Here is a 27,573-nt window from a genome sequence, read left to right as displayed (position 1 = left end):
TATATATTTTAATCCTCAAAGCCTGGGTCTGGATCAGTAGCCTAGAGGCTAAAAGTCTTCACCTTGCACTCACTAGGATCCCATATGGGCACCAGTTCTAATCCTGGCATCCCCGCTTCTCTTCCCTTCTAGCTCCCTGCTTGTGGCCTGGGAAAGCAGCTGAGGACAGCCCAAAGCCTTAGGACCCTGCACCTGTGTGGGATACCCAGAAGAGGCTCCTGGCTCCTGGCTTTGGATAGTTGCAGCTCTGAGTGCTGCGGCCACTGGAGAATGAATCAGCAGATCATCCTTTCTGTCTCCCCTCCCCTCTGTGTGCATCTGATTTCCAATAAAAGTAAACAAATCTTTTTAAAAAAATTCTCAAAACCTTTTTAATTTTTTATCTCAAAGCTTGTCTCATACCATGGTTCTCTATGAATACATACATATGATATAAAATCTAGATAAAGGGGATGACATAATGTCTCAACAGGCAAATCCTCCACCTGTATGTGCTGGCATTCCATATGAACCAACAGTTCGTGACCTGGCTGTTCCACCTCTGATCCAGCTCCCTATTTATGGCTTGGGAAAGCAGTGAAGGAGGGCCTGAAACCTTGGAACACTGTGCCTACGTGGGAGACCCAAAGGAAGCTCTTGGATCCTCTTAAAAAGCCTAAAATCTAGATGCCAGGGCCCAGTGTGATAGCCTAGTGGCTAAATCCCTGGATCCATGCACTGGGATCCCATATGCTTCACTTCCCATCCAGCTCCCTGCTTGTGACCTGGGAAAGCGGTGGAGAATGGCCCAAGTCCTTGGGACCCTACACCAATGTGGGAAGCCTAGAAGAAGCTCCAGGCATTGGCCTGGCCCAGCCCTGGGGAGCGAGCTGGTGGATGAAAGATCTCTTTTCCTTTCTCTCCCCCCCCCCGTAACTGTTTTTCAAGTAAAAATAAATAACCTCTCCACCCAACCCATAAAAAAAAGAAAGAAGAAATAAAATGTAAAAGGTGGTGGCCTGGGTAGTCTCACAGTAGATTAAACTGCCGCCTGTGCCACCAGCATGCCATGAATGCTGGTTCCAATCCAGCTGATCCATTTCCAATTCAGCTCCTTGTCAAAGCAGAGAGAAGACAGGCTTGGTAATTGGGCCCCTGCACCCATGTGTGAAGCCCTGACGGATTCCTGGCTCCTGGCTTCAGCCTGACCTGGCCACAGGTGTTGCAGGTATTTGGTGAATGACCCTGGGGGTAGGACTCACTGTGTGCAATCTTTCAAATAAGTAATTCTTAGAAAAAGAAACATGTCACTGATTTTGAAATGGCAGTCTTCCAAAGTCACAAGATAACTAGCATTAGAGAAAACCTTGCCGACTTGAGCTTGTCCTGGGCCTAACCTGTCTTTGGAAGGTAAGGCAGTTGTTGAAACAGACTCAGGATCAAGGTTGAGAATTCACTCTGGCCTTGTTAACCAGGTGTGGAACCAGGGCAAGAGAGAGGCGGAGGAGCTGGATCCAGAGTGTCTGAGACGAAAGACATCTCAAACCAATACTCATTCCGGGGGAAGAAGCCTGGGCCCGGGGTCTTGGTCAGCACACTGAGCAGACTCACCCCCTAGCAGGTTCCTCCAGGCTCTGCTGCGGCCGGAAGGGGCGGACCGCTCCTGGGCTGTAAAAGGCAGCTTCCAACAGGCGCTGGAGCAGCTTGTAGCCGCTCAGATCGCGCTCTTCTGACCATGGCCACGGACGTGGGAGTTGCTGAGGTCCAGCAGGACAAACTGAAGCCGAGTCTCTGCCGCGATGACCTACTTAGGCTTCCCTGTCTGCCGCCCCCGCGCCTTCGCATCCGGCCGTGGTGGTTTCCAGTACAGGAACTGGACGACCCCTTGGTGTTCTACGTAGAGGCCTGGCTGGCGGATGCAATCTTTGGTGAGCCCCCAACCCCTCCCTGCCCACCCCATGTGTGCTGTGTAGGTTGCAGCGTCCAGCTGAGGGCTAATTCGTTCCCCGGCCAGCATTACCTTCAAAGCTAGCTCCTTCTGGGCCTGGTGCAATAGCCTAGTGGCTAAATGTGGCTTAAAGTGCCAGGATCCCCTATGGATGTCGGATCGAATCCCAGTTGCTGTACTTCCCATCTCGCTCCCTGCTGTTAGCCGGGAAAGCAGTTGAGGACAGCCCAAAGCCTTGGGACCCTGCACCTCCCGTGGGAGACCAGGAGAAACTCATGACTTGGAATCAGCTCAGGCCACCTGGGGAGTGAACCAGCAGATAAAAGATCTGTCTCTCCCCCTCCGTAAATCTGATCTGCCTTCCCAATAAAAAGAAGTAAATCTTAAACATTCTAGCTCCTCCTGATATACGACCTCATGTGACTCTTCTGTCTTTTTTTCCTGTTCAGGGAAAGACCGAGCTGTGATTCCGGAAATGGAGTGGATGAGCCAGGTCCTGCTGAGTGTGGACACCCTAGATGCCGGGAGCTTAGCGGAGATCACAATCTACGGGCGGCCACGTGTGCAGAACCGGGTGAAGAGCATCCTCCTGAGCCAGGCATCCTGGCTCCGGGAATACCGCGCGGGGCGAGGTGAGGCTCATGGAGAACCTGCTTGCAGAGGAAACCTTGAGTGACCCCTCTGGCTTTACCTGGCTCGCTTCCAGCCTCCCTTAGTTGTAACTTGCGTCTTCCAAACCTTACACACACTTCCTGGGGGGGAGGGGGGGAAGGATCCCTGCTGGAGGGGACGCCCACCCATGAGAAAGCAAGGCATTAAAGCTTAGAGTACCCAAGTGAACCTTAGCTAGGCTACCTAGCACCACAGCACCCCTCCCCTCACAGGCAGAGCAGGTGGGAAATGCGCACATTTTCCCTGGGCTCTGGCTGATACCACTGACTTCTCTTCCAGCTGAGAAGATGAAACAGCTGGAGGAGTTTCTGAAGACTCGCTCTTCAGGGACAGATGCCCCCCCTGCAACAAGCTCCTTATACAAGACTAGCATCTGGTGCTAAAGTTGAAGAGAAGCAGGTGTCCCTAATGTCTGCATCCCCGCCCCCACGTGTCTTGATGGATACTTTTGTGAATGTAATTATACAGTTATTTGAACAAATGTTTTTTTTTTCCTGTCCAGTGGCATAAAGATCTTTGTTTGCATAAAGCAAATTTACAAATATGGAGTGTTCCTTTATGCGTTGAAGTGAGTGGGTAGAAGTCTGACAAAATAGTGGTTTTCCCCCTTGAGTTTCTACTATCTCAGAACTCCTGGGTCCGGGGCAATGACTCAATGGCTAAATACTCACCTTGCAAATGCTGGGCTCCTTGCAGTTGCTGGTTCGTGTTCTGGCTGCTATGCTTTCCAACCAGCTCCCTGTTTATGGCCTGGAAAAGTAGGAGAGGATGGCCCAAAGTCTTGGGACCCTGCATGCAGGTGGGAGACCCTGGAGAAGCTCCTGGCTTTGGAGTGGCTCAGCTCCGGCCATTGTCATTTGGGGAGTGAAAGAGTAGATGCAAGATCTTATTTCTCCTCTCCATAAATCTGATCTGCCTTTCCGATAAAAATAAATCGTAAACAGAAAACCACTCCTAACCCTCTTATGATTACTTCTATTTGAATGGCAGAGCTAAAGAGGGAGGAATGGAGCAGAACAAAGATCTAGTCACACATTCATCACCAAATGGTAATAATGGCTGGAGCTGGGCTAGGCTGAAGCCAGGAGCTTGAACATTCAGGTCTCCCATGTATGTGGCACAGGTACAAGTACTCAGGCCAGCCATCTTCTGCACGTTAGCAGGGAGCCAGATTGGAAATGGAGCAGCTGGGATGTGAACTAGCACAAATGGAATTCTGGTGTCACAGGAGGCCCCTAAACCCAAGGAAGATTGACTTGAGATACTGAGTACCAGAAAGTGAAAGAAACAGAATTTTCATTTGCTGGTTAATTCCCCAAATGGCTGAGGCTAAGCCAGAAGCTGGTAGGGACCGGAAGTGGCACTCTGAAAGCGTTGCTGATATTACACAGATCAGCTTGTATCACAGTGCTGTGTCCCTTGTCCACTGTTTCTGATTCACTGTACTGGGTAGGATCTGTTCATTTGCGCTTCTAACAAGCTTACGCATCAATGCTAAAACTACCCCGAAGTCTGACTTTGACCTCAGAGCAACAGGTGCATTTAGCATGCAGCCTCACTCCGACACACCAGCCCGGGCTCTGGTACTTCATTTTCCCGCTGAAGAGCCAGGAGTTTGAGCCCCTGGGCCACCAGAGGGTCCCTTGCATTGGGGCTGTGCCTTTTGGAGGTAGGGGTGCTCTCCTTACCCATTGCACAGCAATGATGGATCTGTACTTAAGAGCTCCTACCCCTGAGGCTGGCATGGTAGCCTAGTGGCTAAAGTCCTCGCCTTGCATGTGCCAGTTCACTTCTTGTGCCTCCCAGCTTCCCAGCTCATTTCCCAGCTCGCTGCTTGTGGCCTGGGAAAACAGTCAAGGACAGAACCCTGCACTCATGTGGCAGAACCAGAGGCTCCTGGCTCCTAGCTTCAGATCAGATCAGCTCCAGCTGTTGCAGCCACTTAGGAGTGAATCAGCAGATGGAAGATCTTTGTCTCTCCTCCTCTCTGTAAATCTTTCTAATAAAAATCGTAAGAAAAGAGCTCCCACCCTTACCAATGCCACTCTTAGGCACCAGAATTCTTGGGTCAGAGGGTGCCAAGAGCTTCAAACAAAATGGGGGGTTGGAGTTGATTTGACTCATGCTGTTTCTTAACTCCGTGGCAATAATGAGGTCTAGCCCTTTGCAAGAATTCTATGCTCACATTTTGAATTGTATTACTTTGATTACTGATGACGTTGAATATTATTTTAGTTTACAATTTCCTGCTCTTATTTCTATCCAGATTTCTTTTCTACTCTGAAGTCTTTAAGATTTTTGTAAGAAAAAAAGTGGTCATATTTTCTACATTTTCAACTTTTTACACCTGAAAGACTTTTACTTAATGTGGTTAAGTCAATTGCTTTGCTCTGTTGTCTCTGCACCCCCATTCTTTGCTATCAGTCTTAGGAGCAGCTGCATTCTGTGATGTAGAAACCTGAGAAACATTCCTTCAACTTTGTTTTTTTCTGGTGGGAATTTCACAAGACCATTGAATGTCTCCTGAAGTTTTTGATGTTGGACATTTGGTACAGTGGTTGATTATGCTGCTGCTTGGATGCCTTCCTCACATATGGGAGTGCCTGGGTTAGAGTTCTGGCGTTGCCCTGGAATCCAGCTTCCTGGTAATGTGCACCTTGGCAGGCAGCAGGTGACAGCTGTGACAGCTGAGTCTCTGCTACCCAAGTGGAGACCCTGATTCCTGAATGCTGCTTCCTGCCTGGCCCTGGCTTCACTGCTCTATGTACTTGGAAAATGAACCAACAGACAGAACACCTTTTCAACCCCTTTCAAATAAAAAGATTCTAATATGTACCTTTCAATGATTTTCTAGAGATGTGTGAGCCGTGCCACAGCTCTAGCACCATGGTAGACATTCCCTGTGCTCTTCAGTAGTCCGTCACCACTATCCCCACCAGCCTTAGGCAGCCAATTTGCTTTCTGTCTCCAGTTGCCTTTTCTTGACATTTCATGTTAATAGAAGGATATGAAATCTATAGCTTTTTGCATCTGGCCTTCACAGAAGAAGCAATGATCCACAGTTTGTCTCTGCCTGCATATAGAAAACATTGGAATACAGTGTGCCCTTTTAGTAATCAAATGTGTAGCTATTGCCAAATATCCTTCTTTGATTTTTAAATTTAATTTTAAGGTGACTTATAACTACGGTACCAATTTGTCTTTAAATCTCACTCAATGCACATACTCCCCTTTAAAAAAGTATGAAACCTGCACCATTAGGGCAAGCATTGTGGCTCAACATGTTAGGTCACCATTTGGAATGCCTGTATCAGAGTCTTGGCTGCTCTGTTCTTGATCTAGCTTCTTGCTAATTTGCCTGGGAAGGCAGCAGATGGTGGAGCAAACACTTGGGTCCCTGTTACCTATATGGGAGACATGCATAGGGTTCCAGGCTCTTGGTCTCAGAATGAGAGCAAGAAGATCATTAACCAGCTGGTTTACTGCCCAGATTCTTGCAGCAGCCAGCCAAAGCCCTGATCCAGGAATTTCATCTGGATATCCACTCAGGTAATTGAACCACCATTGCTGTCTCTGGGGTGCACATTAACAGGAAGCTGGGTGAGAAGTGGGACTAGACCAGGCCCTCTAATATGGGATGTGTCAAGCAACTGTCCACAATAAATAACATTTTTTTAATGTGAAAGCTTATAGATAGTATAATCCATCATGAATTCTGACTGCTATCTGGCTGACTTTTAAACAAATTTCCTGAATTTTGGCATGCTATTTTTTCCTTATTGAAGCTTTGTGTTTCTGGAATTTGGGAAACGGATTTAGGAAGATGGCCCCAGCTTCAAAAGACTTTTTTTCCCCATCACAATAGAATGATTTGTACATCCTGTATGCATACACATGCAGAGTCACCATTCCCAGACTAAAGTAGTTGTTGTCTTTGTTCCCTGACAATATGAAATTGACTATTCTATCTGTGTAAGCTTCTTGCATTTGAAGAGTTAATTGAACGAATCACTCTTTGACCCTAGGAAGTGGCCAGAATAGAGGAGTCCCAGTTCTTATTTTGCACCAGATGAGATCAAACTGGATCATTCGGAGCACAGAGATGACTAGGACATTCGATTGGGTATCCTTGGAAGATGGTGCGCTGAGTGTCAGGGTGTGAAACACACATGGAAAATATTCAGAATCTTTGACTCTTGGGCCTTAGTGTTTATTGTCTTTCTGGCCTATTAACAGCGGAAGTTACAAAGAGACACCTCTTACCAAAGACTGACTGGGCTATTCAGGCTTGGGTTGATGATCTCTACAGTTTTAGCATGATAGAGTTTTCATTTCCAAGGTTGCCACAGCAACAGGTGAAGCTCCAAGTGTAGATTTCATGTGTGGTATATGTGAGTGGAAAAATCCTGGCATCAGTTTCTGATGAGATGAGGAAAGACAAGTGAGTGGGCCACTGGATGGGTTACATCTGGCAAAGCTCAACTCTTAGCTTCATGAGCCTCTAACAAGGCCTCCAAGTTCACGTCATTCCTGAAGACTGAGGAGTTGGGGGCTAACAGGTGATTTTTAGAGATGAAGTCGATGGAGAAAAGTTGCTTAGAAGGAGCCCATGTATGCTAGCTCATTTTGGCAAGAGCTCTCTCCTAACTGCAGCTGTCACAATAGACCAAACGATGAACTTCAACACCCAGGTCATTCAGGAGGAAACTCCCTAAAACTGAGTCACTTGGCCTGAGCCACTCAGAGGAATTGCACTGTTTCTACCCTGTGGCTTTCATGGTGGTGGCAGCTAGTCTCCAGAGCTCTTTCTAGAACCCCCCGAAATGGGTGATGAAGGAGCTTGTTCCTCCATTCTTAGTTCTACCATTTCAGATCTGCCCCAAATCGAAGACCTTTTTTATCTGTGATGGTAGCCACTAAGCCACCTGCAGCTACTAAGCAACTGAAATGTGGCTAATCTGAATAGATATGTTCCTATACTTAACATTAGTGTTATAAAGCATCTCATTATTTATATAACTACGTGTTGAAATTTTGTTTATGCTAGGTTAAAGTATATTAAAAGCATTCTTACTTGTTGCTTCATGCTTTAAAATGTGGCTACTAAAGAATTTAAAATTACATATGTGACCTACATATTTCTACTGTACAAGGCTGCTCTAAGGGATCCCCCACCTACCTGCCACCAGCCTGACCTGTCTCATGCCATCACCTTGCTCTGCAATTCAGTATCCTGTTGAGTTTTTGCAGCAGCCAGTTCTCTTGCTTTTTGCATTTTCCTTGCCTTGAACAGAACAACAAAATCGACCAATTCTTCAGGCCTCTGTTTCCAAATAGAAATCATGCAGGCTGAGAACTAAATAATAAGGACCACATAACCAACAATTCCCCATCTTTAATAATAATAATAATAATAATGATAAAAATGGGGGTCAGTGTCATGGCATAGCACATTAGGCTGTCACATGTGATGCTAGCATGCCACATATATGGGCTGGTTCAAGTCTTGTCTGCCCCGCTTCCCATTTAGATCCCTTCTAACCGCCTGGGAAACGTGGCACAAATGCTTGTATCTCTGCCACCCATGTGGAAGAACTGGAAGAAGCACCTTGTTTCTGGCTTAAGCTTGGACCAAGCCTTGCCCAGCCTAGCCATTGCAGCCATCTAGGTAGTGGACCAGTGGATGGACAATCTCTCTCTTTCAAATAAATTCTTTTAAATTATTAGAGTCAAAGACACAGGAAAAGGGGTGGACAGTATTCCCATCTACTGATTCATTTCTGAAATGCCTAAAACAACCTGGGCTTGCCTGGGCCAGGACCAAAGCTGAGAGGCAGGAACCACTTTCTCACAAGGCAAGCAGGAGGGCAGTTACTTGAGCCACACAGGTGCCTCCCTGGGCCTACGTTGACAAGAGGTTGGAGTCAGAAGCTAGAGCTTACCGTGAATACTGAGAAGCAGGCTTCTTCACGCCCATCTAAATGCCTGCCCCGTCCATTAGGGCGTGTGTGTGGGCAGGGGAGCAAGGGCATACCTATTTCCTATGCATCAGGAACGCTACTCGAGGTATCCGTATGGATATGAGAGGCCCAATTACTTGAGTCATCACTGCTGCTTCCCAGCGTGGGCATTAGGAAGAAGATGGACTCAGGAACCAGAGGTAGGGTCTAAACCCAGACATCTGGGAGTGCCCGAAGAAGCAATTTAGCTCAGGGCCAAACACCCATTATATCTCCTTAACTGGCAAAATATATTCTTTCATGTAAATACAATGCATATGTGGTTCAAAGTATATAGTGAGCTCTAATATTAGAAAAAATAAAACAAAATCTTTGGAAATCATCTATGAACAGATTTTTCTCTCAACCAGCTTATTTTTCTTAGGAGTTATTTTTCTTGGAAAGGCAGATTTGCAGAGGAGGAGAGACATAAAGATCTTCCATTCACTGGTTCACTCCCCAAATGGCTGCAATGGCTGGAGCTGAGCTGATCCAAAGCCAGGAGCCAGGAGCCTCCTCCAGTTCTCCCATGTGGATGCAGGGTCCCAAATCTTTGGGCCATCCTCCACTGCTTTCCCAGGCCACAAGCAGGGAGCTGGATGGGAAGCAGGGCTGACGCAATTAGAACTGGCACCCATATGAGTCCCAGCAGGTGCAAGGCGAGGACTTTAGCCACTAGGTTAGTGCACCAGGCCCTGAAAATAGCTTTCATACTTCATGGTGAGAAGAAAAGTGTGTGCTTTCTTGTAAGTTTGACAAGTGTTTGTGAGGCTGACACAGTGGCTTAGCAAACTAATCCTCTGCCTGTGGTGCTGACATCCCCTGTGGGCGCAGGTTAACATCCTATCCGCTCCACTTACAATCTAGCTTCAAGTTAATGGCCTTGGAAGACAGCAGAGGATGGTGCATCTCTTTGGACCCCTGCACCCATGGGAGAACAGGAAGGGGCTTTCGGTTAGTCCAGTTCTGGCTGTTTTAAGCATTTGGGAAGTGAACCAGCACATGGAAGATGTGTCTCTCCTTTTAGTTTTTTTCAAGCAAAATAGTTAATGATTTATTTATTTTTATTGGAAAAGCAGACATACAGAGAGGAGGAGAGGCAGAGAGGAAGATCTCTCGTCTGATGATTCACTCCAAGCAGCAGCCAGAGTCAGAGCTGAACCAATCCGAAGCCAGGATCCAATAGCATCTTCTGGGTCTCCCATGTGGGTGCAGGGTCCCAAGGCTTTGGGCCATTCTCCACTACTTTCCCGGGCCACAAGCAGGGAGCTGGATGGGAAGTGGGGCCACCGGGATTAGAACCAGTGCCTTTATGGGATCTTGATGCATTCAAGGTGAGGACTATCTGGTATGCTATCACGTCAGACCCCAAAATAAATCTTTAAAAAAAATGTATTTGCATACAAATTTTTACATTAAAACTATTAAAATTGAACCTTTATTCTTTGCTTACTCTGTTCTCCAACCAAGGAATTGTATGTAGCATCCGTTTGTTTTCATAAAATCATGACCATCTGCATATGCACCCAAAGTACTGTTCAAATATGCAGATCTGCACATGCTCACTGGCCTCCTCTCAGAAGATAGCCTGACACGGTGGGAGGAGCACTAGGCTAGAGGGAAACAAGAGCAAGCCCCCCCAGCATTCCTGCGGGGTGCCGGCCTCACTGAAAGCCCTTAAAAACACCAATCACCCCCCTGAGGCTTTTGCCTTTGTTTCTAGTAAAATTAAAACCAGCTATTTTAATGCAGTGATGATCACTTAATGCATTGCAAATGCAACTTTATGGCTTTAGTTTCCTTATTTCCTTATTAAGAACACTGCTTATTCAAAGTTGGGAGGATCTTCAGGGAGACATACTCTATCACTCCCCTGCCCTTTCTCCTGAGAGGGGAAGGAGGAGGAACCGTTTTGCCCTCCTGTTCATTCCCAAACGCCCAACAGCCAAGGCTGAGTTAGCAGTTAGCAACTCCACGTCTCCCACGTAGACAACAGGGACGGACACACGCACTTGGGTCAACAACTCCTGCTTTCCGAATGCATTAAGGAGCTGAGTTTGGGTCACTGATGTTAAACGCCAGTAACACAGCTGTGGTTTAATCCGTCACTCCAACTCCCACCCTTCCTCCGGCTTTTAAAATTAAGTTTCCTGAGTTGTTTTAGCAATGAATTTTGGGGAAATGTAACAGACATTACATGGGATATTATTGAATCGCAGCTCCCATTCATTATTTTTCATCCTTCTAATCGCCCAAGCACCTGGATTGGTAACGGGGCTGCGGAGTAAGGAGCCCCCGTACCCCTTCTCCTCCACCTCTCATCAGTGGCCCCAGGTGGCATCAGCAGGTGGGCACTCTGCTAGTCGCCCAGGAGGGACTTGGTGCTCGCATCCCAAGAGGAGCCTCGCTGGGTTTGGAGTTTTCCAGAAAGCGCTGGCTGAGCGAGCTGGAAAGATGATGAGGTCCCCAAAGTCAGATGCTGCGGGTTAAAGGGCTCAAGGGAAACAGCCGACCTCAATCCACAACCCTGAGCGGCTGAAGTTCACAGGCTTCACCTGGTGGGGAAGGGGCGGCGGGAAGCAGACCTTGGCTGCTGGAGGAACGTGCAACTAATGGAGGTTCGGGCAATGCAACTTTTTATTAGAGCTCCTTGAACGCTTGTTCACAAGCATGTGACACTGGGAATACCACCCATTCCCTCTCCCCCAGCTTCAGGTTCTTGGCTCCAGATGCCTTCATAACCTGGTAATCGAGCGGCTGCCAGACTGGGGAGGCCCTTGTGTCCCAGCCTCATCGACCTTGGTCTGGGACTGTCGCATGCTGGTCTCGCCAACGTGGGTGGGAGATGGCGGAGTCTCAACCCCGTGGACTTCCACAGGAGACTGCGGTCTTGCGGCCTTCTTGGAACCTGGGAGGAGAGCCGTGTGGGGAGGCTGCACCTGTGTCCCCAGCACCCTTCTCCACCCATGGGCTAGTTGCCCTGTGGTCTGAGGGGCCGGAATCCCAGCACACGGAATTCAATTTGGCCTTTTAGATCTCTGGCAGAGACCTCTCGGGCCAGCTGCAGCCCGGAAGCCAGAGGCACCTCAATCCCTCCCTAGGAGCCGGGGTTGGCTCTGCGTAGCCCTGCCCATTCCCGTACTTTGCAGCCGGAGCTGGCGGTGATAGTCGGCCAAGTTCATAATGAGCTTGGATACGTCCTTCTGATAATAAGGTCGTCCACATATCAAGATCTCAGCGTCACCTTCGGGGTCCCATTTGTTCACATGCAGGAGGGTGTTGGACACACACTCGACATGCGGGATGTGTTCTCCACCCGGGCCTGCGAGGGGAGCAGGGAGGTAGTGAGGAGCTGGGGTGGCTCCTGGGATCTCGGGAGTGGAAGGGTAAAGAGCAGAGGCTGTAGGGGGTGGGATGGAGCACGGGCCTGCGGCCCAGCGCTGTGGGTGGGAGAGGGCGAAGGAAGCCGCTTGGGTTGCCCCCTTCCCTCCTCCCGCGTACTCACCGAAGATCGCTTCCACCAACCAAGCCTCCAGGCGGACTGCCTTCGGACTCTTGAGGAATTCGGAGTGGAACCACTTGGGCGGTTTGGTGAGGTTCCCGAGCACCTGGGATAGCTCTCCTTCCCGCTGCTGCAGCTGCAGGAGCGTCTCAAAGCGCTTGGAAGTGGCCATGCCGCACGAGCCTGGCAGGCGGAGTGAGTCCACTGGGCGCACAGCAAACCCGGGGGTGCGCTGAAAGCGAGCAGCTGGCGCTACGACCGGCCTGGGCTGTATTTCTAGCGCTTTGGGCCAGCCCCTTCCGCTTGCGGCCTCCTCATTGGACCCCGGACCTCCCCTCTTCCTTATGACGAGGCAGTTGAGTTTCTGAGAGTTGCGGAGGATCGGGAAGCATCCCGCTACCCTGCGCGCTCGGGCGAGAAGCGCAGAGGCGTAGGCGCTGGGCTCCCGGCACCTCCTGGGAAGCTGTGGTAGTTGTAACCCTAGGCTCGGAAAGATTGAGGCAGTCCCCGAGAAGGAAAAGAATAGCAAGATGGTATCGTTCAAAAGGATAAGAACAGCGGCACTAGGTACTTTACTTCTAGGACTAAGGTGAGTTCCTTATCCTAGCCACTGAACTCCTTCCAGGTCCCCTGCCCCAGCTCACCAAGCACTGGCAAGGACAGGAGCCTGGATGAACTCATGCATGATGAAGTCATGCAAGATAAATCCATGCGGAGAGGATTCCTTGAAAAAAGAAACTTGATGCTTCCATTGTTATAAGGAACATTGTTCTTCCATTGTTATCCGGTGATGGATACTTCTTTTGCTTGCAGTTCTGGCTTAAAGCGTTGCTTTTTTTAGTCTGCTGTTCTTCCCTGGAGCCTGGAATTGGGACCTGGCCGCAGCCAGTTTAGTCCAGGAGGGCAGGGCGACCTTGCAGGAATCAAGGGACCAGCCTCTACAGGGGTGAGAAGAGCTGAATGAATCTGGTAGACTTACCTGCTGAGAGATGCTTTCTGCTGGGCATTATATTCTCTCTCGGCCCGGTGCAGTAGCATAGTGTTTAAGGTTCTCGCCTTGGTCCCATATGGGCCCTACTTCCCATCCAGCTCCCTGCTTGTGGCCTGGGAAGGCAGTCGAGAAAGGCCCAAAGACTTGGGACCCTGCACCTGCGTGGGAGACCTGGAAGAGGCTCCTGGCACCTGGCTTCGGATTGACTCAGCTCCAGCCATTGCAGCTACTTGAGTGAACCAGCAGATATAAGATCTTCCTCTCTGTCACTCCTCCTCTCTGTATATCTGCCTTTCCAATAAAAATAAAATAAATCTTTAAAAAAAGTTTTGTCCTTTTACCTATAATTCATTCACTTGGCATATATCCTACATAAAGAAAATATTTCTTTTTTTTAAGATTTATTTTATTTTCATTACAAAGTCAGATATACAGAGAGGAGAGAGACAGAGAGGAAAATCTTCTGTCCGATGATTCACTCTCCAAGTGAGCGCAACGGCCGATGCTGCGCCACCAAAACCGGGAACCAGGAACCTCTTCTGGGTCTCCCACATGGGTGCAGGGTCCCAAAGCTTTGGGCCGTCCTCACCAGCTTTCCCAGGCCACAAGCAGGGAGCTGGACGGGAAGTGGAGCTGCTGGGATTAGAACCAGCGCCCATATGGGATCCCAGCACGTTCAAGGCGAGGACTTTAGCTTCTAGGCCATGCCACCAGGCCCAAAGAAAATATTTTTAATTATGATTAATGAACCAGGATATTCTGATGTTTTCAAGAGAGAATGTAAATAGGAAGCCGACAAAATCTGGATTGAATGTAACTGGGCCATAGTAAAAGTTATTTAAAGGGAAACACTTCAATGGCAGCATGATGAACTTATGAATGTTATTTGAAAGATGCCCATTGTAAAACTATGAAATTGGGGGGTGGTGCAAGGGGCTTGGGGAGGGGGACAGGAAATTCCAGTGCCTATTAAACTGTGCCATAAAACAACAACAATAATAATGAATGAAATAAAAGTTATTTAAAAGCTTTAATTATGTCCAGGTAATTGTTGAAAAGCAGTGAGTGGGTTGGCACCATGGCATAGCAGGTTAGGCAGCCATTGCAGCAACAGCATCCCATGTAGATTCCAGTTGGAGTCCCAGCTGATTGTTTCCCTTCTCTTCTCTTCCCTTCCCTTCCCTTCCCTTCCCTTCCCTTTCCTTTTCCTTTTCCTTTTCCTTTTCCTTTTCCTTTCCTTTCCTTCCTTCTTTCTTTCTTTTTATTGCAAAGTCAGATTTACAGAGAGAAGCAGTGATCGATCGATGTTTAAATCACTGTTCACTCAAGTGACCGCAATGGCCAGAGCTGTGCTGATCCAAAGCAAGGAGCCAGGGACTTCTTTTGGGTCTCCCATGCAGGTGCAGGGTTCCAAGGCTTTGGGCTATCCTTGATTGCTGTTCCAGGCTACAAGCAGTGAGGTGGATGGGAAGTGGAGCAGCAGAACATGAATCAGCACCCATATGGGATCCTGGCACTTTAAGGCAAGGATCTAGCCACTAGGATATCACACCAGGCCCAAGATGTTCCATTTCTGATCCAGCTCCCTGCTAATGTGCCTGGGAAAGTAGCAGAAAATGACCCAAATACCTGGGCCTCTGTACCCACATGGGAAGCATAGAAGCTTCTGGCTTCTTGACCAGCTCAGCACTGGTGGTTCCAGCTATTTGAGGAGTGAAACAGTGCCTGGTAGATCCCTCTCTGGCTCTCCTCTCTGTGTAACTGCCTTTCAAATAAATAAATCTTTAAAAAAAAATGTTGTATCTGCACCACTGCATGGCCACGGGCATCAGCAAAGGCCACAACAAAGGTGGCTAAGACAGTCACAGCCAAGACACAGCCATTGTCTCCGGTGCCTCCCCAAGCACACCAACCTCAGCCAGGACACTGTCATCAGGAAGCAGCCGGAGTTTTATCAGGCTAAGCTAGGATTACGATTCTGGCCTTCTGATGGGTTCTGCCCCTGTACTCTTGTTGGTATAAACTGTTCTGCAAACCCACATTGTACTTAAAAGATACAACTTTTACCGTCTTGCCCAGTGTTCCTCTCATGGAGCCCCTGCCTCATGCTGCATCAGGAGATTCCTTTAATAAACCTTGCTTGCTGCATCAAGAGATTCCTTTAATGAACCTTGCTTGGCTCACTGCTATTTCCACGTGAAAATTCTTCTTTTATGTGAGGCAAGAACCAAAGTTATCTTGGTTGTGTGTGTGTGTGAAATTTCTCAAAACAGCTGGATCTCTGACACTTGCATCAGAGACCTAGAGTGCTGACGCCCAGCCAAGCCCTAGCCATGGCTTTTATGCATTTGGGGCATGAATCGGTACATGGGAGTTGGCTCTCACATGGATTAATTAATATCAAACTTGAGCATATTGAATTATTAGTGAGAAATGGGAGGGGGTATGATTTATTGTATGGTAAGGGATTTTTCTCTCTCTCTCTTTTTTAATAGATGACAATAATAACCTTTCAGAAAACTTGGGAAACAAAAGCGTTTCCACCAGGTCTTCTACCCAAAAGCTCCTTACATGCCTTATGTCTTGAAAGAGCAACACATTTATATTAAGTCTCTAATTTGGGGGGTTATGTGCATGTCAGGCTAGGTAGAGGGAAAGGTGATTGTTCTTAATTTTTCCCACTGAGGACGACAATCTTCCATAAGTAAATGACTTAACACATCCATATGGCCACTCAAAGAGGAAATCTGTGTCCTCATCCAAATAGGATGTTTGCCTGTACAATGATAATAGCTCAAGAAGCCTTTTGTTGGGCCCGGCATGGTAGCCTAGTGGCTAATGTCCTTGTCTTGCAAGCATCGGGAGCCCACATGGGTACTGGTTCTAATCCTAGCTGCCCTGCTTCCCATCCAGCTCCCTGCCTGTGGCCTGGGAAAGCAGTTGAGGACGGCCCAAAACCTTGGGACCTTGCACCCATGTGCGAGACCCAGAAGAGGCCCCAAGCTCCTGACTTCAGATCAGCTCAGCTCTGGCCATTGCAGCTACTTGGGGAGTGAACTAGCAGATTGAAGATCTTCCTCTCTCTTTGCTTCACGCTGCAAATCTGACTTTCCAATAAAAATAGAGAAATCTTTTTTAAACAAGAGCTTGTTAACTCTAATGCATGTCCATCCAGATGAACACTAAATCTGACTCACGCACTGGCCTTTAATCAATGGGCTAAAGTAACAACTGTTCCTCCTTCTGACTTTCGAACAAAGCTGATTTAAAGCATCTGAAGTTCCTGCACACCTTGGCTAGCCTAAGTGATTGGGAGCAGATCCCACCCCCGGAGGGGCTTCCCAGCCCTCTGCAGTCTTCCAGAATTCTAGCTCCCCCAGTCTTAGTCCTTAGCCCATCTGTCATGTTCCTCACCTCAGAAAAGCCTGTGCCCTGTACCCTAAGAAAAAATAATAATAATTTACATATTATTGGAAAGGCAGATATAGAGAAGAGAGACAGAGAGAAAGATCTATTTGCTGGTTTACTCCCCCGGTGGCTGCAACAAGTGGACCTGAATCATCTGAATGGATCTGAAGTCATGAGCCAGGAGCCTATTGTGGGTCTCCTATGTGGGTGCAGGGTCCCAAGGTCTTAGGCCATCCTCGACTGCTTTCCCAGGCCACAAGCAGGGAGCTGGATGGGAAGTGTATTAGTGAGGACATGATCTGGTGCCCATATAGGATGTTGATGCTAGTAGGTGAAAGATTAGCCAATTGAGCCATTGTCCAGCCCTGTGGGAAATTTTTCATGTGGCGTTTGGATACATTGTTCCCCCCACAAAGTCTTATGTTTGTGAGCTATCAGCTAACACTGTAATACTTCATCTACTTTTCTTAAGAGGATTCTAAGGCAGCCTTCACTCTCTCTGGGTTCCCTGCCCTTGGACACAGGCTGGGTGAAGCCACAGAAGCTTTCTTCCCTAGGGAGCAGGAGTTATCCCTGCTCCAGGCTTGGATGGAATCTGGAACAGAATCTGACCAGGATGAAGCAATGTTGGAGTTGGAGGAAGAAGATTCCAGAACGTTGCCAAGTGTATAAAGAGGTGGGGGAAGAGGAAGAGGTTGAGGAAATATGTATGGAGGCTAAGGACATAAATGATTCATGCAGGGGCTGCTCTTGTGGCATAAGCACGTTAAGCCTCTGCCTGCTGAGACATCCAAGCTCACTCAAGTTTTATGTTAGGTCCGGGGGCAAACGTTGTGAGGCCATTCTCCTTGGGCCATCGTCTCACTGCCCCATGTTTGCATGTGCACTGTTTCTTGGGAAACTTACCATATGTCAGTTTCCTGCTTGTCTCTCGTCAGCTGACCAGGAAAATAACACCGTCAGGTGGGCAACACAGGGATGGCTCAGCCTTTTCCTAATTGATTAGAGGACCAGACATGAGGAGGCAGGGCACTCAGAAACCTAGGCACTTCTTGGAACCCTGGTGTCTGTCTCTCCTTTCAGGAGATGCCCCATCTCCCAGTTCCTCTCGGGAGGTGCTTTCCCCCTTCTTTTCACATTCACTTATTTCCTTTGTGAATAAAACTTCTCTGTCTGTAACTGGTCCCCAGCTTTTTATTTCTATGCTGAGCTAAGCACCCACTAAGCTTTGCTGATAACACCTGTGATGCCAGGAGCCCATATGGTGCCGGTTTAATACCCCAGCTGCTCCCCTTCTGATCTAGCTCACAGCAAATGCACCTGGGAAAGCAGCAGAGGGGGTCCCAAGTGCTTGGACCCCTGCACCCACACAGAAGGCTAAGAAGAGACTCCTCCTCCTGACTTTGGACCAGCCCAGCTCTGATCATTGTGGCTGTTTGGGGGAGTGAACCAATGGATGAAACATCTTTCTGTCTCTCCCTTTCTATTTAACTCTTTCAAATAAAATAAATAAAATGAAGAGTCAATGTTATAAGCAAATGCATCAAGAACAGATCCAATCAAAGCCCTGAAGAACAACAGAAATAACATATAAATGCCATTATGAAATCAATGTAATTTTAAAAGCATTTTTGGATTTTGAAAAAACAGTAATTATAATTTAATTTGAAATTTGAACTATTTCTTTCATTAGTAAAGTTATGATTTCTTGCCAAATAGCCAATTACATAGCATTTGTTGTAAAAATGTCAAAACTACAGGAATATTCTATGAGTAAATGTCTTTTGTTACTTGGAGCCAACAGTTGACATTTGATGCACTGTTTCTTTTTTTTTTTTTTTTTGAGGGAAAGTATATATATATATATATTTTTTTTTTTTTTTTTAATTGGAAAGTCAGATTTACAGAGAGAAGGAGAGACAAAGATCTTGCATCTGCTGGTTCACTCCCCAGGTGGCCACAATGGCCAGAGTTGAGCTGATCTGAAGCCAGCAGTCAGGAGTCTCTTCCGGGTCCCCCAAATGGGTGCAGGGTACCAAGGCTTTGGGCTGGCTGTCCTTGACTGCTTTCCCAGCACACAAGCAGAGAGCTGGAAGGGAAGTGGAACAGCCAGGATATGAACTGGTGTCCATATGGGATCACAGCATATGCAAGGTGAGGACTTTAGCCACTAGGCTATTGTGCTGGGCCCAAGAGAAAGCCTTTAATTATTTGTAAGCAAATTGCAGCTAATACAACTCACTCTACTTTTTCACATTTCTCCTGAGAAGGACTCTTGTACATAATTGTGAGTTATCCTACTTCAGACAATTTTAAATAATAATAAAATAGTATTTGCAACATGGTCCTTACTAAAATGTTCCTGGAATATTCTGTCCTCTGAATCAGTATTACTTGGCTCTATTGTTGTCTATTAATAGTGCTCCAGTTTTTTTTTTTTTTTAGCTTTTCATGATGGACAAATAAACTGTCCATTTGTCCCATCACTGCTGATGCAAATTTTGGTCTTTGGTAAGTCTTTAAGGAATCGTTTCTCTTTTGTATTTCACATCTGCTATGGGCTAGGACTGCCAGGCTCTGTAAAACTCTAGTTTCTCAACCTTCATCTGCTAGTTTTAGCCACTGAGAACTATTTTTTAAGACAATTTTCTGAATTTATAATTTTAGCCATTGGTGAGCCTTCCTAAATTGATTAGGTTATAAAAGAACACAGCTTTTTCCCCCACCAAATGTTAGCAGGCGTGTGTAATCCCTGACAAGAGTCAGCTGAGGGCAAGTTGGATGGTCCTGGGACTTGACGTGGGAGAAGCCAGCTCCATCTCCAGCTAGCTGGGACCATACCCTTGAGTGAATCCTGGCCACCTTCAACACTTCAAACAATCTTTTGTTGTTGTTTGTTTTGTGTTTTAGGGTATATATATATATATTCATTTTTAAACATTTTGTCTTATGATATAGTTCCATAGGTTCTGGAGTTGCCCATGTCCTTCCCTAACATCCCTCCCCCTCTCCCATTGATTTCCTGTCCAGTTTTATGATGGATGTCCTTCATGAACAGTCTCCTCAAACAATGGGCTTTTTAAAAAGGAGCAATCTTAAGTTTGCTTACAGGGGAGCTGGGTGAGTGGACCGTTGGGTTGGAGTGGTCCGGCAGGATGGTGCCCATGGACTTGGATATCTGAGGTGAGTTTGAAAGCTGCAGGTCTAGGGGCTTCGAGGAAGGAATTTGGGGCCCCAACCGCTCCCTGCAAGTGAGAGAATGGATTTGGGAATTTCCGTTGCCTCTTGGCGAAGTGGCTCAATCACTCCTGAGGCGTCCGGATTGTTTGCCAAGTGCAGACCTACGATCAGTTTCTTGGTGCCAAAGGCAGAGAGACCTTTCATTGGAACATGAGAGGCAGGTTTTCCATCGCAGCTGGGGGCAGTTCTTGGATGCGCAAGCCTAAATTCCTGTTTTCTGGACTTCAGGCCCAACTAGTTGGGAAGAGTGGACTTGCCCTTGCCTCGGGCTTCAGTTGGCCTTAAGGAGTTCCAGGCAGGTGGACAGCCAAGGCTAGCCAGGCTACAGCTGGGCCTGGGGGCGGAGTCTCCGAGGTCACGCCGAGTGGTGGAGAAGGTCACCCTATGGCGAGGAGGGGGCCGGCCGGACACGGCGCTGGGAGCGTAGGATTGGGCCCGGGCCGGGGGCGGGGCTGTCCAGGGGCGGGGCCGTCCAGGGGCGGGGCCGCAGGAGAATAGACTTCCCGCGCATGGAGGCCGAGCCACACAGTTAGTTCTCCCCGTAGTGGCTGATTCCAAAGCCGAGATGGGAACTCTCCTGAGACGTAAGGATATCCCTCCGTGGGTGAAGGTTCCGGACGACTTGAAAGACCCCGAGGTGTTGCAGGTAAAGACGCGGCTGCTGGAGGCCATATTTGGTGAGTGTGCGCAGTTTGGTCCCAGGTGCTCTCTTCAGAGCTAGGCCATTCGGTCCAGGTGGCCCGAGGCTTCATCTCCTTCCCCCAGCAGGCCCGGATGGTTCTCGAATCGCTTACTTCGAGCAAGTGAGCAAGGCCATGCTTGAGCTGAAGGCTCTGGAATCTTCGGACTTGACCGAAGTGGTGGTCTATGGCAACTATAACTACAAGCTCCGGACCAAGTGGATGCTGCAGTCCCTGGCTGAGTGGCACCGCCAGCGGCAGGAGCGAGGTGAGAGATTCGGTGACCCCGTACTGCCCTCGGGCGTCCTCTCCCTGCCGCCGTCCTGCCTCCTTGACACCTGGGCTGAGGACTCCTTGGCTAAGTTATCTAAGTCTCCTCTCTCCTCAAGCCTTTTGGAACCTTGGGTCTACGTTCCGAGATTCCCAAGAACCACAGGCTCAGGGGTCCCAGAAACGCACCCCCAAAGGAGGCAGAGAACGCTTTCAGCTCCTTCCCTGACCGGCCCCCCCTCCATCTCCCCACCCCTCACACCTTCACCCTGCTGTTGCTCTTTCTGGCGCAGGGATGCTCAAACTTGAGGAAGCCATGGGTTGTCTGGAGCTAAGTCCTTGGATGAACTGAAGCCGACTTCCAGCCGAATGACTGGGACCAGCTGTAGAGCTGAGGTTGCAATCAGAGCTGGAGTGATTGGGGCAGGGTTTCCGAGCCTGCTGGGGCCTCCTGAGGGAGAAACGATGTTCTGGCTGTCCTTGCCTTGGCTCTGGGTGTTGACACAAATATTGCTTTTCAAAATTGTTAATCAAAGAATAAAGTTTTATTTAAGTGAATAGTTCTTTGACATTGTGTTTGGGTTGGAAATAAATGCAGCTAACCTTGAGGCACTGTGGGATGGGGCTATCTAATCCCTAATTGAAACCCTCAAGCTGATGGGAGATCCATAAGCACAGATCTGCTGACATGGAACGCAGAGTGGAGTATGGGGAGAAGAGAGCCCTGCAGACCCCTTCATTTCTCGCAGACACTTGAATAACACCTTAGTCGCCCAAAGGGAAAGCGGGATTGGAGTAGGTAAGGTTCATTTCCTGGTGGTTAAGGAGCTGCTAGAAAGGGGAATATAACTTCCTTCCATAGGACTAACTTAATGTTACCCAAGGATGAGTCCCACTTACTGTTTCTTTTTTTTTTCTACACTGGAATAAAAACCATTTTAAGCAGCACATATGATTCTTCTATTTTAAATGTTACGTTCACACGTGTCCCATGAATCCCCCTTAAATAGGGGCAAGTGTTATGGCCTAGTGGTTTAAGTGTCTCTTGGGGTACTTGCATTCCATGTCAGTTTGAGTCCCTGCTCTTGCACACACTGGGAGACAGCAGCTGATGGGTCCCTGCCACGTCTAGGGGGCCTTGGGCTGAATTGCCTGCTCCCAGTCTTCCCTTGCCCTTACCTCAGCAGTTAGGGCATGTGGGCAGTTAAGCAGTATAAATTGAATCTTTCCTCTCCTCTTCTCTCAAATGATTAAAACTTTCTAAACATCCTTAAATGATAGGAAACAGATTTTTGTTTTGAAAGGCAGATTTATGGAAAGAAGCAGAGATGGAGGAAGGTCTTCCATCTGCTGGTTCACTCAAGTGGCTGCCATGGCTAGAACTGAGCCAATCTGAAGCCAGGAGCCAGGAGCTTCTTCGGGTCTCTCATGCGGGTACAGGGTCCCAAGGCTTTGGGTTGTTCTCCACTGCTTTCTCAGGCCACAAGCAGGGAGCTGGATGGGAAGTGGAGCTGCCAGGAGACATGTACAGGTGCCTGTGTGGAGTTCTGGTGCTTGCAAGGTGAGGATTTAAGAAAAGTCATATTTCATATTCATGAATTTCTCATTCTCCAACCTCAAATGCTTTAATTTCCTACATCCATCCATGTTTTTTTCTTAAGCCACATATAAGCAATTAGAGATCTAGGTTAACTTTATTCCTTTCGAGTGTTAAGATTTTGTTTATGGGCCCAGTGAGGTGGCAGGGCAGCTAAAGTCTTCACCTTGAACACACAGGGATCCCTAATGGGTACCATTGCGGTCCCTTGGGGAGTGAATCAGGGGACGGAAGATCTTCCTCTCTGTCTCTCCTCCTCTCTGTATATCTGATTTTGCAGTAAAAATAAATAAATCTTAAAATTTTTTTGAAGATTTTGCAATAAAAATAAATGTTAAAAAATTGTTTTGAAGATTTATTTATTTTTATTGGAAAGGCGGATATACAGAGAGGAAGAGAGACAGAGAGGAAGATCTTCCATCCGATGGTTCACTCCCCAAGTGACCACAACGGCTGGAGCTGAGTCAATCCGAAGCCAGGAGCCAGGTGCTCTTCAGGGTCTCCCACGCAGATGCAGAGTCACAAGGATTTGGACCATCCTCGACTGCTTTCCCAGGCCGCAAGCAGAGAGCTGGATGGGAAGCAGGGCCACCAGGATTAGAACCGGCGCCCATATGGGATCCCGAGCGTGCAAGGTGAGGACCTTAACCCCCGTGCTGTTGCACCGGGCCCCAAATTTTTTATTTGAAAAAGAGAAGAGAGAGCATAAACTTCCTTCTGCTTGATTCCAACCCAAATGACGAAAGGTCAGGCTCAAACCAGGAACTTCAGCCAGGTCTCCACATGGCTGGCAGGTGCCCACACACTTGGGCTATTTGCTACTGCTTTTTTCCATGGCCATCAGTAGGAAGCTGGTTTGGAATTGGAACCGCTGGAACTCCAATTGGTTCCCATATTGGGATGTTGGCATTATAGGTGGTGGTCCTACCTGTTAATGCCATCCAACTGGCCCGAGGCATTCCATTTAATTTTTACATGAGGGCTCTTAGAATTCCAATTTTTTGCTTTCATAGAGTTGTGAATATGGGATGCCATTATTTGAAAAAAAAAAGTTTGAAAGTATATAACTGTTTCCAATTGCAGAATTGCTGATCCTAAAGGGGAAACCAGCTAGATGTTATCAACTTAGTCTTTTTTTTTTTTTTAAGATTTATTTATTTTTATTGGAAAGGCGGATATACAGAGAGGAGGAGAGACAGAGAGGAAGATCTTCCATCCGATGATTCACTCCCCAAGTGACTGCAATGGCTGGTGCTGTGCTGATCCAGATCCGGGAACCAAAAACTTCTTCCGGGTCTCCCACATGGGTGCAGGATCCCAATACTCTGTGCCGTCCTTGACTGCTTTTCCCAGGCCATAAGAAGGGAGCTGCCGGGATTAGAACCGGCAGCCCATATAGGATCCAGGCACGTTCAAGGCGAGGACTTTAGCCGCTAGGCCACGCTACCGGGTCCTATCAACTTAGTCTTTATAGGTGCTGGAAAACTGCTACTTCTAGCTGCAGCCTAGGAGATTGCTGCTTTCCTCGTTTCTTTCCAGCCTCATGTCTCAGGACCTGTTGCTTGAGTGTGTTTTGTGCACCCTTAGTGAGTGCACCCTTGAAAGAACCAGCTGACTGAATGCTTGTGTGTGGCAAAGTAACCTAAACACTTCTGATTCCTGATTCTGTAATGTGAACCTAGTATATAAATGCTGCCCTTGCTCGTTAAGTCTATCCAGTATTCTGTCCTAAAGGCAGAGCTCTTTAGAAAACTATTCCAGTAGAGACTGTGAATTAACGTAGCAAAAGTAAAATTCGGTAATATGGCATGCATTCCACGCATATCAGTGATGGAAAATGTTTCATTCCACCTTTCGTTCAGCAGCAAGGAGAAACAAACTTGTGGAAGGTATTGAAATTTAAAAAAGAAAAAAAAACTGTCTTTGAGCAGTTTGCTTTTTAAAAAAAATCTAATCGCTTACCCGAGGACAAATGCGATGATCCTGGGAAACAGTCGGTGAAGAGAAGCTCCACCCAGAGGTAGCCAGACAGTAGAACTGGAGTTTTGGAGAGGAAGTGAAAGGTAGGTACAGTTCAGGAAAGCCTTTGTAATAAGGCTGTTCAACCACGGTGAAACCCTCAGGTCCCAGAGTAATGAGCGTGACAGGGTGGCACACCCAGTGCTGACTGAGAGCTCCCTGCTCAGCCACCTCTCCGCTCAGCTCTCCCTCGGGGTCCGTCTCTGCCCTGGGATTCAGAGATTCACATTTAAATGTGTGCACAATCTTGAGGGCTACCTGAAGTATCTTACTTTGCAGGTGTGTTGCTAAAGCAGGAAAAGGGCTCCCCAGTGGGCTTGACCTGACCCTGTGTGGTTACTCATGTATGATTTCCTGGTGGAGTCGAGTGCCCCTGGGGTAGCATGGGGCAAGTCTTGTAATCTCAGCAGAAACTTGACTTGCCAGCTTGGTTGGGAGTCACGTGCATCTAAGGATTTGTAAAATTGGCAGTAGTGCTACATGTGACAGGAAGATTGATGGTGTGTGGGTGGCTGAAATGGACAGTGGGGTGAAGGGAGGCCCTCGGAACCTCTGACCTCAGGGCCGTCCTGCAGTGAGGCAGGTGAGGAGGGAGGACAGTATGGCCACTAAGACCCGCACAGCAAGGCTGGGACCCAAGAAGATGATCCAGCTAGTGCAAGGCTGGGGAAGGTTGGCCCAGAGTTTGCTGGACCTGGCTAGGCACCTGCAAGAACTCACCACAGCTGTTTCCCCCAGCTGGAATCGCACTCCCCTATCCTGATTGTGCTCTGAGCTCAGTGCCCTGCCTCTCCACAGCTCTCCATTCATTTACTAATTACCTTCATTAACCACAATGGATGCTTTGTCACCTCCCCAGCCTTAGGGTTTGGAGGAAGGAAAGAAAAAAGAAAAAAAAAAAGAAAATGTGGCAGGGAACATTTTCAGGATTTCAGAAAATATTTCAAAAGTAAATACCTGGACTGTTAGCTTACATGGAAGAAATTTGAAACATTACATGCTATAATTACCCAGAATTGAGAATATTTTTTGAGCTAGATTATCTATATGGTATTCAAATTTGGGCCCTAGAGTTGGTCTAAAGGCAGGTTATTCTCTTAGGTCTTTTAGCCATGTTTTATTCTCTGCAGCAGAAAACAACATCAGATATCCACATTTGTCTTCTGTCAAAATCTGGACTGAATTTCATTTTTTGTTTCTTCTTTCTTGCTTTAACATGGCATTGTTGTTGCACTGGGGAATATCTCATTCTCCTTTTTTTTTTTTTTAAAGATTTATTTTTATTATTTTTATATTGGAAAGGCAGATATAGAGAGAGGAGAGACAGAGAGGAAGATCTTCCGTCCGATGATTCACTCCCCAAGCCGATGCTATGCCGATCTGAAGCCAGGAGCCTCTTCCGGGTCTCCCACGCGGGTGCAGGGTCCCAAAGCTTTGGGCTGTCCTCGACTGATTTCCCGGGCCACAGGCAGGGAGCTGGAAGGGAAGCGGGGCTGCCGGGATTAGAACCAGCGCCCATATGGGATCCCGGGCGTGCAAGGTGAGGACCTTAACCACTTGCGCCACCGTGCCGGGCCCTCATTCTCCTTTTTAAAAAGGCCAAACTAGGGCCTGGTGCGATAGCATAGTGGTTAAAGTTCTTGCCTTGAACATGCCAGGATCCCATTTGGGTGCCAGTACTAATCCCAGCAGCCCAGCTTCCCATCCAGCTCCCTGCTTGTGGCCTGAGAAAGCAGTAGAGGATGACCCAAAACCTGGTGTTGGGCTGCATCCTGACAGAAGTGCCGAAGTCATTTTTGGTCAGGGATTGGTTCTGGACACGGTGCAGCATCTGGAGGCCTGGGGAAGGAAAGCCCATAGTTAACACGAACCACTCCACAGCAGGCTAGCACTACCACAGTCACATTATGGAAAAGTGACCTGCCTCAGCCTTGGCCTTCCCAGCTGACCAGTTGTGTAATTCTTCCATCTGTGTTCTCCTCCCTGAGTGATTTCTGGACTCATGAATGCCTTTGGCTGCTGGCCCCTTCTTTCCCAAAGGACTCAGGGGACATCTGGGTTTCAGTCACCTAACAAATTCTTCAACAACTTCTACAACTCTGCTAGGAATCTGCCTTCGGGATCTCAACTCAGGGCTGGTGTTTTAGAATAGCTGTTTAAGCATGGCCTACAACGACTGCCTCTTGTGTTAAGTGCAGATTCAAGTCCTGGCTGCCCCACTTCCTATTAGCTGCCCTCCAATGCACCTGGGAAAGCAGCAGCAGATGGACCAAACCCTTGGACGCCTGCACTGCTGTGGGTGACCTGGATGGAGTTGCAGGCTGCTGATTGCAGATTGCCCCAGCCCTAACCTGGCAGCCATTTCAGAGACTGAAAGAACAGACAGAAGATTTCTCTCTCCCTGTGCCTCTCAAATTCCACTATTCAAACAAATAAACTTCTAAAAACTTGCCACCTTAGACACTAGGATTCAAGTCCTTGGTGTGTCCCTTCTGCCGTGATGCTGTCAATGTGCCTGAGCTTGGACCCCTGCCACCCATAAGGGAGACCCAGATGAAGCTCCCGGTTTCTTGCTTCACTGTGGCCGGGCCTCTGCTGTTGCAGCCATTTCCGAGGTAAACCAGCTGATGGAAGATCTCCTGCTGATGCTCTCTCTCTGGAACTCTGCCTTTCAGATAAATCTTTTGGGGCCGGCATTGTGGAATATCAGGTTAGGCCTATGCCTGGCATGCAGGGATCCCATATGGGTGACAACACCAGTCCTGTGCCTCCACTTCTGACTCAACTGCCTGCTAATGGCCTGAGAAAGCAACAGAGGAGGGCCCATGTTTTGGGGTTTCTGCACCCACATTTGCAATCCAGAAGAAGCTCCTGGCTTTGGACCAGCTCGGCTCTGGCCATTGCGGCCATTTGCTGAGTGAACCAACAGGTGAAAGATTGTTTCTCACTCCTCTCTCTGGAACTCTGCCATTCAAATAAATTTTTTAAAAATAAATCTTTCGAGTTTATCACAATGATTCAAGGACCAAATCCTCTCCTTGCATTGCATGTGGCAAGATCCCATATGGGTGCCAGTTCATGTCCAGCTTCTCCACTCTGATCCAACTCCCTGCTGATGGTCTGTGAAAACAGCCCAAGAGGACTCAAGTCCTTGGGACCCTGCACGCTTGTGGGAAATACAAAAGCAGCTTGGGGTTCCCAGCTTCAGATCAGTCCAGCTCTGGCCATTACAACCACTGAGCAGTGAACCAGTGGATAAAACCTCTCT

General features: G+C 47.9%; 3 protein-coding genes across 3 annotated transcripts; 2 read left to right on the top strand and 1 right to left on the bottom strand.

Annotated features, from left to right (window-relative positions):
* Window positions 1–1,714: 1,714 nt before the first annotated feature.
* On the top strand, window positions 1,715–2,982 carry LOC121158456 (oocyte expressed protein). The gene is made up of 3 exons (XM_040983156.1): window positions 1,715–1,907; window positions 2,377–2,559; window positions 2,879–2,982. The coding sequence occupies exons 1-3, from the start codon at window positions 1,715–1,717 to the stop codon at window positions 2,980–2,982; spliced, it is 480 nt and encodes a 159-aa protein (XP_040839090.1).
* An 8,702-nt stretch (window positions 2,983–11,684) lies between these two features.
* On the bottom strand, window positions 11,685–12,272 carry KHDC3L (KH domain containing 3 like, subcortical maternal complex member). Its single transcript, XM_040983155.1, has 2 exons — window positions 12,104–12,272; window positions 11,685–11,920 (listed from the first exon to the last, which is right to left on the bottom strand). Exons 1-2 carry the CDS (start codon window positions 12,270–12,272, stop codon window positions 11,685–11,687), a joined length of 405 nt encoding a protein of 134 aa, XP_040839089.1.
* An 8,032-nt stretch (window positions 12,273–20,304) lies between these two features.
* Window positions 20,305–21,041, top strand: DPPA5 (developmental pluripotency associated 5). The gene is made up of 3 exons (XM_040983154.1): window positions 20,305–20,416; window positions 20,508–20,687; window positions 20,983–21,041. Exons 1-3 carry the CDS (start codon window positions 20,305–20,307, stop codon window positions 21,039–21,041), a joined length of 351 nt encoding a protein of 116 aa, XP_040839088.1.
* Window positions 21,042–27,573: the final 6,532 nt, after the last annotated feature.

Source organism: Ochotona curzoniae, unplaced genomic scaffold (genome assembly GCF_017591425.1).
Source record: "Ochotona curzoniae isolate NIBS_2020 unplaced genomic scaffold, NIBS_Ocur_1.0 contig_3819, whole genome shotgun sequence".
Classification (NCBI taxonomy): domain Eukaryota; kingdom Metazoa; phylum Chordata; class Mammalia; order Lagomorpha; family Ochotonidae; genus Ochotona; species Ochotona curzoniae.
The sequence above is the reverse complement of the archived record's forward strand: the minus strand, read 5'-3'. Positions and strand labels throughout refer to the sequence as shown.

Excerpts from the sequence above, each read along its gene's own strand:
- LOC121158456 (XM_040983156.1), top strand. The coding sequence starts at position 1,715 with ATGGCCACGGACGTGGGAGTTGCTGAGGTCCAGCAGGACAAACTGAAG. Across the intron at positions 1,908-2,376 it reads GCTGGCGGATGCAATCTTTG|GGAAAGACCGAGCTGTGATT; the intron begins GTGAGCCCCCAA and ends TTTCCTGTTCAG. Across the intron at positions 2,560-2,878 it reads GGAATACCGCGCGGGGCGAG|CTGAGAAGATGAAACAGCTG; the intron begins GTGAGGCTCATG and ends CTTCTCTTCCAG.
- KHDC3L (XM_040983155.1), bottom strand. The coding sequence starts at position 12,272 with ATGGCCACTTCCAAGCGCTTTGAGACGCTCCTGCAGCTGCAGCAGCGG. Across the intron at positions 11,921-12,103 it reads GTTGGTGGAAGCGATCTTCG|GCCCGGGTGGAGAACACATC; the intron begins GTGAGTACGCGG and ends CTCCCCTCGCAG.
- DPPA5 (XM_040983154.1), top strand. The coding sequence starts at position 20,305 with ATGGGAACTCTCCTGAGACGTAAGGATATCCCTCCGTGGGTGAAGGTT. Across the intron at positions 20,417-20,507 it reads GCTGCTGGAGGCCATATTTG|GCCCGGATGGTTCTCGAATC; the intron begins GTGAGTGTGCGC and ends TTCCCCCAGCAG. Across the intron at positions 20,688-20,982 it reads CCGCCAGCGGCAGGAGCGAG|GGATGCTCAAACTTGAGGAA; the intron begins GTGAGAGATTCG and ends TTTCTGGCGCAG.